This window comes from Mytilus galloprovincialis, chromosome 9 (assembly GCF_965363235.1).
Source record: "Mytilus galloprovincialis chromosome 9, xbMytGall1.hap1.1, whole genome shotgun sequence".
NCBI lineage: Eukaryota > Metazoa > Mollusca > Bivalvia > Mytilida > Mytilidae > Mytilus > Mytilus galloprovincialis.
This window is the reverse complement of record NC_134846.1, coordinates 45,098,927-45,114,497: the sequence shown is the minus strand read 5'-3', so window position 1 is coordinate 45,114,497 and position 15,571 is coordinate 45,098,927. Positions and strand designations below refer to the sequence as shown.

Sequence of the window (15,571 nt, the reverse complement as noted above, 5' to 3'; positions counted from 1 at the left end):
TTGCTCGATCCCGAAAGATAAATACATGAAAGAATTGTAACACCCCCTAACACAACAAACACATAAACATGAACTTTAATTGTTCCATGTTTATTTAAAAAAAGAGTCGATTTTTATATTAAATTGATACTAATTAATAAAGTTCTTTACAGAAATATTTGTCTTAACTTGATATATTTTTTTGTTATAAAAACACTTTACCTAGCCTTATTTACCCCTTATCAAGACTCATCCATCATCATTGTCGAACACATAATTCATTTAAAAAGGTCTTCTCGAATCGACTGGACGTACACACTGACAGAAATATTTTCCACTGGTCTTTTCTCAAACAACGATTCACTCATAAATGCACTACTGAAAAAGAATGAGGTTAATGGTTTGTTTGTGTAGTGCATGTAGTATGTCAGATCCGAAAAATACAATTAAAAATAAAAAAAACTTACCCCTCCCTTTGCCAAATACTGCTTGGAGAAAAAAATACCATTTGAAAAAAAAACAGAAAAGATAGAAATGTAGTGATCCTTAACATCACAATTAATTTTCTTCGTCTGTAAGCACGCTGATGCAGCTTACGTTTTTAATGCGTAATCGAGACATCTTTAAACTACTGCAAATCATCCAAAATGTCATTCTTAAAGGAGCAACCACTTTACTTCAAAATAGCGAGGGGGGAGGGGTGCAACGTTGGTCTTAAGTCAGATTTTTTTCTTGCGCGAAAGTTTATATTTATATTTAGTTTTTTTTCGATGGTACCAATTACATATTTAACACTGTAATGTATGGGGAAACTTTTGATTCAGAATATTTATTCATTGGATTAATCTATCACCCTTTTTAAAAAAAAAAGTCAAATTGGTCATCCACTTACTGCTAGAAAAGTTGTCGGAAAATTTGAATTCGGTTCTATGTAATGAACATTTAAATGACACATATTTTACAAGTGTGAACAAATCTTATGTACAGGTAACTAAACAAAGGGTATAGATGTGAACAAATTTAATGTGAAACTAGTGTACATTACATGAAATCAAATGTAAACATGTTTACTGTACACGGCGTTTGGTGTGAACACGGCTTTAGTTTGATGGGTGCATAGACCCGATTCATTAGTTTGACATGGTAAATAGAGATGATATACACTCTTGTCACACTTATCCCCGTATAAACTGCCTATTCATGAGGGCCTTTTCAGACGGCCGTATTTGGCACAAGTTTTTGAAATTTTGGATCCTCATTGCTCTGCAACTTTGTACTTTGTTTGGCTTGATGAATATTTTGATATGAGCGTCACTGATGAGTCTATTGTAGACGAAACGGGCGTCTACCCTACTAAATTATAGTCCTGGCACCTTTGATACATGTAACTATATGGACACTTATAGATTTCATTTGATTGTTTTACGCTCTTGAGACTACTTTATTTTATACAAAATTATAAAAACGTACGTTTTGACCATTTTGATTGATAAATTTTAAAAAATCTGAGCTATGATAAACATTCAACGCATCTTTTACAGCTATGGAAAAAAACAAAAATATTCTTAAATATATTTAACCGGTTTTTTTATTGTTAAGTCAAGTGCAATATTGACTCTCCTTTGTGTTGTTTATTGTTCTGAGTTGTGTCTTTTTTGAAATTCTTAAATGTTTAATACATAGCTCTTCACATGTTATCAATGAGGCAAAAATATTAAATCTCGAGTTAACTCATATTTCACCGGGTTGTTCTCAACCAATTCATCACACAATTTGTAAGTAAAAATGAATTTACAAATGACTAGACGAACGATAAATGACCGACAAAATAACTCATGTCATTTAGAGTAAAACAATCCAAAACAAGATGAATCGCATTGTTTTATATTAAGGTACACATTTTCTTTCATTTAATCACACACCGTTTAAGGCGTGTTGTAATAACTATTTACTTCGGTCTTTTTCAATACTTCATGCTGACCTGAAGATGTCTTTTTGTATTTTTTTCGTGTCAGTTTATGTCATACTGTTTATCCTATTTATTTGTTTCTTTGTTTGTTTGTAGTTTTGTATATAAATCAAAATTAAAACAAATCACTATCATCAATCCAATGGCATGCAAATGAATTCATGTCAATTAATCCATGCCAGACAAATAATGTACACTTCACAGTTCTTCCATACCAAATATTTATGGTTTATAATAGTAACAGAGAAAAAGACTAAACATCCACTCCAGGAAAATTAGTTCATTGTCAGATGAAACCGGCCAATCAAACATGGCAAGATTACACTCCTTCCATATGCCAAAATTAGTGATCCTATACTAAAGTACATGTATAATGTAGCTTATAGCATCTGAGAAACATTGAAAAATAGACCAAACCACAAAAACTCTGCACATTGTTCCATGAACCCATTACATTTAGGTGAATGTCTGATAAACCCTGCAAGTCAGACATAGACATTGCAATTGCAATAAAACAAATAGAAAACACTAGCTATCAAAATGTCCCAAAACAGATATAATTGTTATACTTAAACATGTTCTTAAAAAAGAGTAATTTTAAGAAGATAGTTTTGACAAACACTGAATGGCTGTATTTTCTTTCTATTTACTTATTTGGTGTGATAATATGAAATGTAACTTCATGCATATATTAATGCAAATTTCAGAACACATCAACAACAAACAAAAAAATATTTTGCTTTACTATCCGGTAATTCTTAATGGAAAAAAAATATGAGAAGAATTGTGCATATGACAGTAAAAACTGATATACTAGATGCATTTAAAATACACAGTCTTTCAACCTGTTTACACGTCATATATTAAAATACTGCTGAATATACTAAAAATACACAAAATCAGGTTAATCCGTGGAAGGCTCTTTTCTTATTGATTCTTTTGCTATTTCATCTCAGATAAAAAAAAAAAAAAGGCACAGTATTTGTTTTTGAAATGTCAAAATCGTGCAAATGAAATTCAATAGAACAGAATCATTATCGTAATTATTTGTCAACAACCTGCCATAAATAACAATTTTCTACTTTTCTGAATTGTTATATTTCAGTAAGTAACACGTAAGGAGACAAACATCAACAATTATGGTCATTTATGTGCCGAAACGAAAATTTCAGTCATAAAAATACGGTATTATATACTAATTGCATTTATATATAGCATGTACTTACATTTTTTTCTCATTTTTAATCATTATGGTTAATTTTGTATATAATAACCTGAACGAATGGTATATATAAACATCTGAAAATGTAATTGAAAATTGTAGCTTGGTCAGCTCAACTAAAAAGGTAAGTTCTTTTTCTGCTACATATAACTTCATAATAACAAATGTATAAATATAGTTCAGAACTAAATTTAATTCGACAAAAAACAAATGATACCTGATGAATTTTATTCTTAAAAACAGTAGTACTTGTCTTGCGCTTTGTAATGATATAGACCCCGTCCCATTCTTTAAGTATGTGCCTGTTCAAAGTACGGAGCCTTTAATGCAGTGGTTGTCGTTTGTTGTTGTGTAACATTTTTGTTTTTTATTCATTTTTTGTACAGAAATTAGTTTTTCTCTTTCGAATTGTTCTACATTTGTCATTTCGGGGCCTTATATAGTACCAAGTATTTGGTATGGGCTTTACTTATTGTTGAAGGCCGTACGGTGACCTATAGTTGTTAATTTCTGAGTCATTTTTGTTTCTTGTGGAGAGTCGTCTTATTCATGTTATTGGCAATCATACCAAATCTTCTTTTTTTTTCATTAAAGATACAAGGATTAAAATTTGGTAATTGCGCCATACGCACATTTCGTCTACAAAAAAAAATGTACGTCAGTGACGCTCGAATGAAAAACATGTAAAAAGGCGGTATAGAGTTAAAAGTTGTGAATCATTCAGGACCAAAAGTTCAAAAAACACTTGAAAAATACAACATTGTACAACTACGGTAATATATTTCTGAGGTAGAAAAGCGTTTGTATTTAAAACCATTCTTTTTTCTCATTCAGTTTTACGAACAGTTAATTTTTACAATAATGACCGTATCAATGATTATTAATGTCAACACAGAGGTGGCGGTAATCGTTAAAAATCAAGCAAGACCATTTGTAAGGTATTTAAAAGGTCTTTTTGAGGAAATTATTTTTAGCAAAATTTGTATGAATTGTGATCCTCAATGCTCTTCGATATCGTACATTATACTGTCTATATATATTTTTTTTTATTTGATTGTTATTGATGAGTCGTTTTTGAGACAAAGCACGCGTCTAATTATTGTATTTAATTATATTTTTTTTTTCAAATTTAGGATGTAAGCGTGAAGTTGCGAAATTTCATTATATTTACAACTATGCGTGAACAAAACAGACATTATTTGTAAAATAGTCAAAATTTGAGAACAACAGTCATTATTGTTTCACAATCTCAAAACGAACAAATATTTAAGAAAAAAGGATAAAAAGCATCTATTAAATTCAAAAACCTCATACATCGCTTCACATGTAAGTTAATATATTGAGTTAATTTTTAAAGGCGATATTAGTGTACCGATGTTAAAATCTCACTGATAGATCACAAAAATACAAATCAAGGTAACAAGAAAAAAACAAAGAAATTAGAAATAAGTCCGTTGATCATGTTGTTTAAGAATGATTACTTAGTACAAACCAAAATGAGGTAAAAGGCATATTGTACAACACTTATTACAAAAAGAAAACTTAAGCACAAACGTAGCATATAACAGGTAGTTTAACTAATGTTTTTTTCTTAAATAATATTTAACCCATAATTTACGACATGAACATAACTTGATTAGCATATTGAATATTTGTAAACAAATTTGAAGGTTCATTTAGTGCATAGAAAATTGTGTGTCGTTTTTTTATCCAACCTTTCGCAAAAATAAATTGCACCCTATTGTCGTTTATCGGAATTTAGTTACTTTCCGACAGGTTTTAATTTTCATTATCATATGTGCATACTTTGCAAATGAAAGCTTTTTAACACAGTGTATCTTTTTGATAAATTTACTCCAAAGTCGTGTATCGTTTCTTTTGTTGATTAATATAATATAGCACTCGTTAACGAGCTTCAATATATACTCTTATACTTTTATTTGAGGTTTAACATATACTCTTTGTACTTGTATTTGAGCTTGCACATACACTCTTCATCTTGTATACAAGCTTCACATACACTCCTAAACGTGTAAACGAGCTTGATTATATACTCAGTAATAACATGTTTTATAAACAGCCATATAAACTTTACAACATGTACGTATTAACAAACACAGCACATTCATCAGCTTTGTCTAGTGAACATACGATCTTAATGGGAATACAATACTATATAATTTTTTTTTCTATTTCAGAAAAGTAATGACAATAAAGGCTGTAGTACTATTAAGCTGTCTGTTCATGACAGTCAGCGGTAAGGATATTATGTTAATAAGCTATACCAAACGGTAATACAAACATTTTTTAGAAACATTCACAAAGTATTTCCGCGGTTTATTTATAATGTGTTTAATGAAAGTATTATATATTTTTCTCATCAATGACTTCAAATGGAGGTTTACATATGATAATGCATTAATTCAAATCATATATATATATTCATGCCTTATATATCACGTAGTGTGTTTTCAACTCCACATTTTACTGACATTGAGTTCTAATTCCATTGAGGGATGAAAAAAACAATTGCTTTTACAAATTTGCAGATTTAACATCGTTTTGTTGATATTCAGAGTTATTATACAATATACCAATCAATAAAATGAGGGCGGAAAATTGACGACATACATGTGCGTATTGTTATGCGTTTACTTTTCAGCATTAGCTAGAGGTATAGGGGGAGTGTTGAGATCTCACAAACATGTTTAACCCCGACGCATTTTTGCGCCTGTCCCAAGTCAGGAGCCTCTGGCCTTTGTTAGTCTTGTATTATTTTAACTTTTAGTTTCTTGTATACAATTTGGAGTTTAGTATGGTGTTCATTATCACTGAACCAGTATATAATTGTTTAGAGGCCAGCTGAAGGACGCCTCCAGGTGCGAGAATTTATCGTTGCATTGAAGATCTGTTGGTGACCTTCTGCTGTTGTCTGCTCTATGGTCGGGTTGTTGTCTCTTTGGCACATTCCCCATTTCCATTCTCAATTTTATCATGCACTCATCCTAGCGTTAAAAAGACATCTCAGTTGCGTAGGGTTAAATGCAAATAGTTCATTATGCCTTTGGTATAATACAAAGTGAACGACGTTTCTAAAAATAAACAAATAGCGGGTGCACATAGCAACCAATCAGATTAAGTCATACTGTTAAATCTAAATAACATGTTATCTTTATAATGGCCAATCCCTTAAAATCTCTTTTTCTCGGCCAAACTTGACTTTAAAAACAATAACTCCATGTGAGACCAACATGGATGTATCTTGGCAATCATGCCACATTTTTTATACAGGCAAAAAAAAAAAAAAACAAAAAAAAAACAATCAACTTTTTATTAAATTAATTTTGACCCAATAGCAACTTGAACTGTCAATTTGATTTAAAAATAAAAACAAAGCATTAAATGTTAACACATGTATGAGGTATATGATAAGGCATGAATTCGATTTGTTGTTTGTAAGATTTTACAGATTATCAATTAGAATTTAAAGCTTGGAAAATGTTACTAAATTTTTACTAAAATGAGCAATGTCAATCACTAAAGCCCGGTGACACTTCTGAAGAGTGTTTTAGTGTGTGTTTGAATGACAAAATAAATGTTATACTCTAACACAAAATCTCTGCAAAACTTTTAACTTTGTTAACATTTTTTAAAAATGAATACCAAAATACAACTTTTCTGGTTTTCTTTTTAGGACAGAGTATTCAAAACAGAAATGGAGAAACAAATGGTGACAATGATGATTTTGCCAGTGATACCCTTATGAATTATCTCAGGTAAAACCGAAGTAGTATCAGTTTTTATTCAGCGTGTATTAATAGTTTATTTGATTTTACTTTTTTTCATAGCTTATTTCTTTTTTTAATTTAATTTCTCTGATGCTTTAAACAACAATATTAAAACTCTCGTAAAAGCTCAATATGTTTTGCTTAAAAAGCCTAAAAGATCAATATAGTTATGATGAAAGTGGTTTAGTTTCTAAATTGAGTTTTATATACTGAATACTAAATAATACATACAAAATAAAACAATGGTGAAAACAATATCGCTTCTTAGTGTGGTATTTTCCTGACATTGACAATGTCTGTCATTCAATTTAGGAAGTTTTCCTGAAAGGTATCAGAGTTTAACTGTCTGCCTGGTATCTGTCGTCCCTCTTGTTTAAAAGAAATTAATGTGATACTCTTCATTCATGCTTAATTGTTTGTTTTATAACGGGCTGTATCAACATAACTATTTTCATTCTTCATCAGGAAACGTGACTGGAAACTTGGAAGTGGGAACAACGGAAATGGAAACAATGGAAACGACAATAGCAATGTTGGTAATTTGAATACAGCAAATAATAAAGAAACAAATGTCGGAGGAATAGGAAGCATCGGGGGCCGTGGAAAGAAACGTGACTGGAACCTTGGAAGTGGGAACAACGGAAATGGTAACAATGGAAACGACAACACGAATGTTGGTAATTCGAATACAAAAAATAATAAAAAAACAAATGTCGGAGGAATAGGAAGCATCGGGAGCCATGGACAGAAACGTGACTGGAATCTTGGAAGTGGGAACAAAGGCAATGGTAACAATGGAAACGACAACACGAATGTTGGTAATTCGAATACAAAAAATAATAAAAAAACAAATGTCGGAGGAATAGGAAGCATCGGGGGCCGTGGAAAGAAACGTGACTGGAACCTTGGAAGTGGGAACAACGGAAATGGTAACAATGGAAACGACAACACGAATGTTGGTAATTCGAATACAAAAAATAATAAAAAAACAAATGTCGGAGGAATAGGAAGCATCGAGGGCCGTGGAAAGAAACGTGACTGGAACCTTGGAAGTGGGAACAACGGAAATGGTAACAATGGAAACGACAACACGAATGTTGGTAATTCGAATACAAAAAATAATAAAAAAACAAATGTCGGAGGAATAGGAAGCATCGGGGGCCGTGGAAGGAAACGTGAATGGAACCTTGGAAGTGGGAACAACGGAAATGGTAACAATGGAAACGACAACAGCAACGTTGGTAATTCGAATACAGAAAATAATAAAAAAACAAATGTCGGAGGAATAGGAAGCATCAGGGGCCATGGACAGAAACGTGACTGGAACCTTGGAAGTGGGAACAAAGGCAATGGTAACAATGGAAACGACAATAGCAATGTTGGTAATTCGAATACAGCAAATAATGAAGAAACAAATGTCGGAGGAATAGGAAGCATGGGGGGCCGTGGACAGAAACGTGACTGGAACCTTGGAAGTGGGAACAAAGGCAATGGTAACAATGGAAACGACAATAGGAATGTTGGTAATTCGAATGCAGCAAATAATAAAGAAACAAATGTCGGAGGAATAGGAAGCATGGGGGGCCATGGACAGAAACGTGACTGGAACCTTGGAAGTGGGAACAAAGGCAATGGTAACAATGGAAACGACAATAGCAATGTTGGTAATTTGAATACAGCAAATAATAAAGAAACAAATGTCGGAGGAATAGGAAGCATCCAGGGGGGTGGAAGGAAACGTGACTGGAATCTTGGAAGTGGGAACAACGGAAATGGTAACAATGGAAACGACAACACGAATGTTGGTAATTCGAATACAAAAAATAATAAAGAAACAAATGTCGGAGGAATAGGAAGCATCCAGGGGGGTGGAAGGAAACGTGACTGGAACATTGGAAGTAGCTTCAACGGAAATGGTAACAATGGTAAGATGCCTGAAAACGTTTTTAATTCAAATACAGACAATAATAAAGACACAAATTTCGGAGGAATAGGAAACATCGGGGGCCCTGGAAGGAAACGTGACTGGAACCTTGGAAGTGGGAACAACGGAAATGGAAACAATGGAAACGAGAACAGCAATGTTGGTAATTCGAATACAGAAAATAATAAAAAAACAAATGTCGGAGGAATAGGAAGCATCCAGGGGGGTGGAAGGAAACGTGACTGGAACATTGGAAGTGGGGACAACGGAAATGGTAACAATGGAAACACGAATGAAAACGTTTTTAATTCGAATACAGAAAATAATAAAAAAACAAATGTCGGAGGAATAGGAAGCATCGGGGGCCGTGGAAAGAAACGTGACTGGAACCTTGGAAGTGGGAACAACGGAAATGGTAACAATGGAAACGACAACACGAATGTTGGTAATTCGAATACAAAAAATAGTAAAGAAACAAATGTCGGAGGAATAGGAAGCATCGGGGGCCATGGACGGAGACGTGACTGGAACCTTGGAAGTGGGAACAACGGAAATGGTAACAATGGAAACGACAACACGAATGTTGGTAATTCGAATACAAAAAATAGTAAAGAAACAAATGTCAGAGGAATAGGAAGCATCGGGGGCCGTGGAAAGAAACGTGACTGGAACCTTGGAAGTGGGAACAACGGAAATGGAAACAATGGAAACGACAATAACAATGTTGGTAATTCGAATACAGAAAATAATAAAGAAACAAATGTCGGAGGAATAGGAAGCATCGGGGGCCGTGGAAAGAAACGTGACTGGAACCTTGGAAGTGGGAACAACGGAAATGGAAACAATGGAAACGACAATAGCAATGTTGGTAATTCGAATACAGAAAATAATAAAGAAACAAATGTCGGAGGAATAGGAAGCATCGGGAGCCGTGGAAAGAAACGTGACTGGAACCTTGGAAGTGGGAACAACGGAAATGGTAACAATGGAAACGAAAACACGAATGTTGGTAATTCGAATACAGAAAATAATAAAAAAACAAATGTCGGAGGAATAGGAAGCATCGGGGGCCGTGGAAAGAAACGTGACTGGAACCTTGGAAGTGGGAACAACGGAAATGGTAACAATGGAAACGACAACACGAATGTTGGTAATTCGAATACAAAAAATAGTAAAGAAACAAATGTCGGAGGAATAGGAAGCATCGGGGGCCGTGGAAAGAAACGTGACTGGAACCTTGGAAGTGGGAACAACGGAAATGGAAACAATGGAAACGACAATAACAATGTTGGTAATTCGAATACAGAAAATAATAAAGAAACAAATGTCGGAGGAATAGGAAGCATCGGGGGCCGTGGAAAGAAACGTGACTGGAACCTTGGAAGTGGGAACAACGGAAATGGAAACAATGGAAACGACAACACGAATGTTGGTAATTCGAATACAGAAAATAATAAAAAAACAAATGTCGGAGGAATAGGAAGCATCGGGGGCCGTGGAAAGAAACGTGACTGGAACCTTGGAAGTGGGAACAACGGAAATGGTAACAATGGAAACGACAACACGAATGTTGGTAATTCGAATACAAAAAATAGTAAAAAAACAAATGTCGGAGGAATAGGAAGCATCGGGGGCCGTGGACAGAAACGTGACTGGAACCTTGGAAGTGGGAACAACGGAAATGGAAACAATGGAAACGACAACACGAATGTTGGTAATTCGAATACAAAAAATAGTAAAAAAACAAATGTTGGAGGAATAGGAAGCATCGGGGGCCGTGGAAAGAAACGTGACTGGAACCTTGGAAGTGGGAACAACGGAAATGGAAACAATGGAAACGACAATAACAATGTTGGTAATTCGAATTTAGAAAATAATAAAGAAACAAATGTCGGAGAAATAGGAAGCACTGGGGGCCGTGGAAAGAAACGTGACTGGAACCTTGGAAGTGGGAACAACGGAAATGGAAACAATGGAAACGACAATAGCAATGTTGGTAATTCGAATACAAAAAATAATAAAGAAACAAATGTCGGAGGAATAGGAAACATCGGGGGCCGTGGAAGGAAACGTGACTGGAACCTTGGAAGTGGGAACAACGGAAATGGTAACAATGGAAACACGAATGAAAACGTTGGTAATTCGAATACAGAAAATAATAAAGAAGATGTCGGAAAATGAATGGCAAAAGATAAATAAGGTAGTTTGTTGCAAAATAATGAGTTATATATCGAGCCAAAAAACAATTGAGAAGTCCACTTAATCAGTTTGATATTCCTAACAATTTGTTCAATTGTTAACTCCGAAACAGAGACTTAGTATTTAATAATAAACTGGATATTTGTATCTTGCCTTTGGTATCAGGTATTTTTATACAATTTTTAATTGAGTTAAACCTTCCAATTGATATTTTCTCGTGTGTTTTTTTATGTTGTTATGCTATACTATTGTTTCAGAAAAAAAGAGAAGGTTTGGTACATCAAGAAGTTAAATCCCGCTGCAAATGTTTGCACCTGCCCTAAATAAGGAATGTGATGTACAGTAGTTGTCGTTTGTTTATAAAATTTATACGTGTTTCTCGTTTTTTCGTTGTTTATATAGATTAAACCTTTGGTTTTCCCATTTAAATGGTTTTACACTTGTAATTTTAGGGCCTGTTCAGGGTGCTGTTCGGTGTGAGCCAAGGCTCCGTGTTGAAGGCCGTACATTGACCTGTAATGGTTTACTTTTATAAATTGTTATTTGGAGGAGAGTTGTCTCATTGGTTCGTTTTCGATTAACAGGGTTTTGTCATCAATTGTATTGCTATGAGTTACAATTTATGACAAAAATCAGCAAAGACCCATCGAAACAACATCTGATACACAAATTTAATGATACTTTTAAATATTTGGATGATAGTTTAGCTCTCAATAATGACGACTTCAGTATGTATACTAAAGACATTTATCCTGTTCAACTTACTTTAAATAAAACTAATACTAACAATGCTCAACATGCAGACTTTTTATACGTTCAGGTATTTCACATCCAATATTTTATGGAAATATTCTTTATAAAGCACAAAAATGTCAGTATTCAATTCAGAAGCTAACAATACCTTTAAATACACTGATTAAGAAGGGATATAGCTACGATGCTGTGGTCAGGTCATTAAAGATTGCATATTTTGGCGTTAATATTGATTCCCTTATAGGTTCTTTGCATCGGAACTAAACACATTTATTATTAATAAACCAGTTGTTGGCATGACACGGGTTATGTTCTTCTCATATATGTTTTAATGGTATGATACTAAACCCATCACGGGGAGGATTGTGCCTGATATTCATATGATGAAGACATAATTTTTCAATCAGTTTAAATGAAGTCCGGAGCTGGCATGTCAGTTAACTGCTAGCTATATATAGTAGTCTGATGTTATTTATGTATTATTGTCATTTTGTTTGTTTTCTTTGGTTACATTTTCTGACATCAGACTCGGACTTCTCTTGAACTGAATTTTAATGTACGTATTGTTATGCGTTTACTTTTCTGTATTGACTAGAGGTAAAGGGGGAGGGTTGATATCTCCCAAACATGTTTAACCCCGCCGCATTTTTGCGCCTGTCCCAAGTCAGGAGTCTCTGGCCTTTGTTAGTCTTGTATTATTTTAACTTTAAGTTTCTTGTGTACAACTTGGAGTTGATTATGGGGTTAATTATCACTGAACCAGTATATATTTGTTTAGGGGCCTGCTGAAGGACGTCTCCGGGTGCGAGAATTTCTCGTTGCATTGAAGACATATTGATGACCTTCTGCTGTTGTCTGCTCTATGGTCGGGTTGTTGTCTCTTTGTCACATTCCCCATTTCCATTTTCCATTTTTTTTGGTACAATTCTCCTCTCACTTTAGGGTCATTTTGCCTGTGGCATCTCGATTTTTGATGAAGTTCGTTTTGCCAAGTCGGATTTTGTCTCCTTGTATATTTTGTACTGTTGTTTGTCTTTTGATGTTTTTTTCCTATTTTGCGTTGTCAGGTTACCGTCGATTTATGTTTTTAATCTCCCGTCGGTATATTTTACTCTATTGTTTGGTTATCAAATTATATTTTTTTTTGTATTGTTTAAGTCTTATCCAGTCTGTGTTCGGACATTTCAGTAGTTGTTTTACTTATTAAAATAACACAACACTGATGTGTCTAAACTATAGGCTTATATTGGTTGTCTGCTCCGAAATGTATAAACAGTACTGTGTCAACAACAAGAAAATATCTACAAAATACTTTCAAATCTTAACAAGACTAAACGTTTTAAATTTCAGTCTTTACAGATTATATATAATCCATGTATCGTTGACCATGAATACCAAAAAGCGGTACAATATTGTTTTGTAAATTTAAGTAGATTATATCAATCTTTTAACAAGACTAAATCTTTTATATTTATAATTCATAATATATATTTTGTCAACTAACATGACTAAAGAACAAATCAGAAAACAGTTGTTTAGTTAGTAAATATGATAATATTTAAACGTTTTATAAAACTAAAAAAAGATTGGTTGTCGTTAACCTTTAATTTGATTGTTTTGTGTTTTACAGGGAAAGAATAGAAGTAAGGACATTTAACACCAGTCATCACTTGTTTGTTCTTGCAATGCAAATATAGCACATATAACTGAACAGTATACTCGTTTTGTTAATGTATTTTTTAAGCTTGTTGTTTTCAAGTACATTATGATCCACAATTTCATTATATGTAGATAATTTTACGAATATTTATTTAGACTTTGTTTATTAATATGTATGATTTCAGCAAATAAATAATTAATGTATTACTAAGTATTGGTTTTGGTCTAAACGATTTGTCTACATAAGGAAAACTACTTCGTATTTTATAACATGTTCAGTGTATTTGATTGTGTCTAGTTCTTATTCAAAAGAAACTAACCCTATCAAAAAGGTAATGAGCCTGATGTTTGAAATTATGAACCATTCCTTCAAAAGGAAATTCAAGGACAGGGCAGCTGAAATCTATTTTTTACGTAATTTTAATTTTTCCAATTTTCAGAGTAAGAATAGACCAAGGACGTAAATAGTCTTAGAAACATTGAATATGACATTTGAATTATACTCAAGAGAACAAATCTATGAAATATAGACTCATCCATTACTTTATTTTAATCATTTCTTTGTATGACATCTAACCCTATATCATCTTAATAGTTTTATGACATATTTAGAAAAATGCATAATTTGTGTTATATTCTGCTGAATACTTGCTTTATTCTAATAAAATTGAATTCAAATAGTATAGTTTATTGTGTTTAAGGTTATTATTGCATAAATACAACGCTCACGGTTTATTTATCTGTCTTCCTTCGACTTTTGATGTTTTCTTTGTTTCCCATTCATTTAAGCAGTCGTACAGCTTACTACTTACCTTTTGTCTACAATATTCTACCAAATGTATAAGCTGAAGGAACGCAAAGAATATCATAAGTTGCTCCTGTTTCTAGCTATAAAACTTAGGTTAAACCCCCATTTCCTCCGAAATTGAGTGTACAAATAGATAGAAGAAGATGTGGTATGAGTTGTAATGAGACAACTGTTCATCCAGATCTTATTTGTCAAAGTAAACCTTTTAAGATCAAAATAGGTCTTCAACACGGAGAACTGGCTTACACTGAACAACAAGCTATAAAGGACAACAAATATTACATGTTTAAATCAGTCAAACCGGAAAAACAACGGTCTAATCTATATTATAAAAAGATAAACAAGAGACGGTTATGAACCACATCAACAAACAACACCCACGGGACATCAAGTTTCCGACTTAGAACAGGTGCAAACAAATGCAGCGGGGTTAAACGTTTGAATATGTACCAATCTTCATCCTAACCTGAAACAATAATTTCAATAAAAAAATGTACATGTAAGTGACAATTTGTAAAGTAAAAGATTTAAAGGTTAAAGTAAGAGCGTCGACACGAAACCCTGGCTCACACCGAACAGCAAGCTTAAAGGGACATAACACATGACTAGTTTAAACCATTCAATCCGGAAAAGCAACGGCCTAATAGTTATCAAAGGTACCAGGATTATAATTTAGAACGCCAGACACGCGTTTCGTCTACATAAGACTCATCAGTGACGCTCATATCAAAATATTTATTAAGCCAATCAAGTAAAAAGTTGAAGAGCATTGAGGATCCAAAATTCCAAAAAGTTGTGCCAAATACGGCTAAGGTAATCTATGCCTGGGATAAGAAAATCCTTAGTTTTCGAAAAATTCAAAGTTTTGTTAACAGGAAATTTGTAAAATGACCACATTATTGATATTCATGTCAACACCGAAGTGTTGACTACTGGGCTGGTGATACCCTCGGGGACGAAACGTCCACCAGCAGTGGCATCGACCATAATCTATATATAAAAATCAAAACACGAGAATCACTTATGAACCAAATCAACAAACATTAACCACTGAACTAAGATTTCTTCAAACAAATGCAGGGGTTTACACATTCTAAGGTAGATACATGGCATACCGCCATATTGGATTATACAATCCCAATACAAAATAACTTCAAGTAAACAATTCATCAGCGATATGTCCTTGCTTTTTTTGACATTTCAAAACCCAAAGTGGCTGCTAATAACTAATTATTCCTTCATTTTTTCACTTTGATCAATGATTGAACTA

The 15,571-nt window shown here is 33.5% G+C and overlaps 1 protein-coding gene across 1 annotated transcript; it reads left to right on the top strand.

Annotated features, from left to right (window-relative positions):
* Positions 1-3,248: 3,248 nt before the first annotated feature.
* Positions 3,249-13,881, top strand: LOC143046913 (uncharacterized). The gene is made up of 5 exons (XM_076219961.1): positions 3,249-3,294; positions 5,369-5,427; positions 6,865-6,946; positions 8,975-11,082; positions 13,465-13,881. The coding sequence occupies exons 2-4, from the start codon at positions 5,376-5,378 to the stop codon at positions 11,061-11,063; spliced, it is 2,223 nt and encodes a 740-aa protein (XP_076076076.1). The 5' UTR covers positions 3,249-3,294; positions 5,369-5,375; the 3' UTR covers positions 11,064-11,082; positions 13,465-13,881.
* The last annotated feature ends 1,690 nt before the right edge of the window (positions 13,882-15,571 follow it).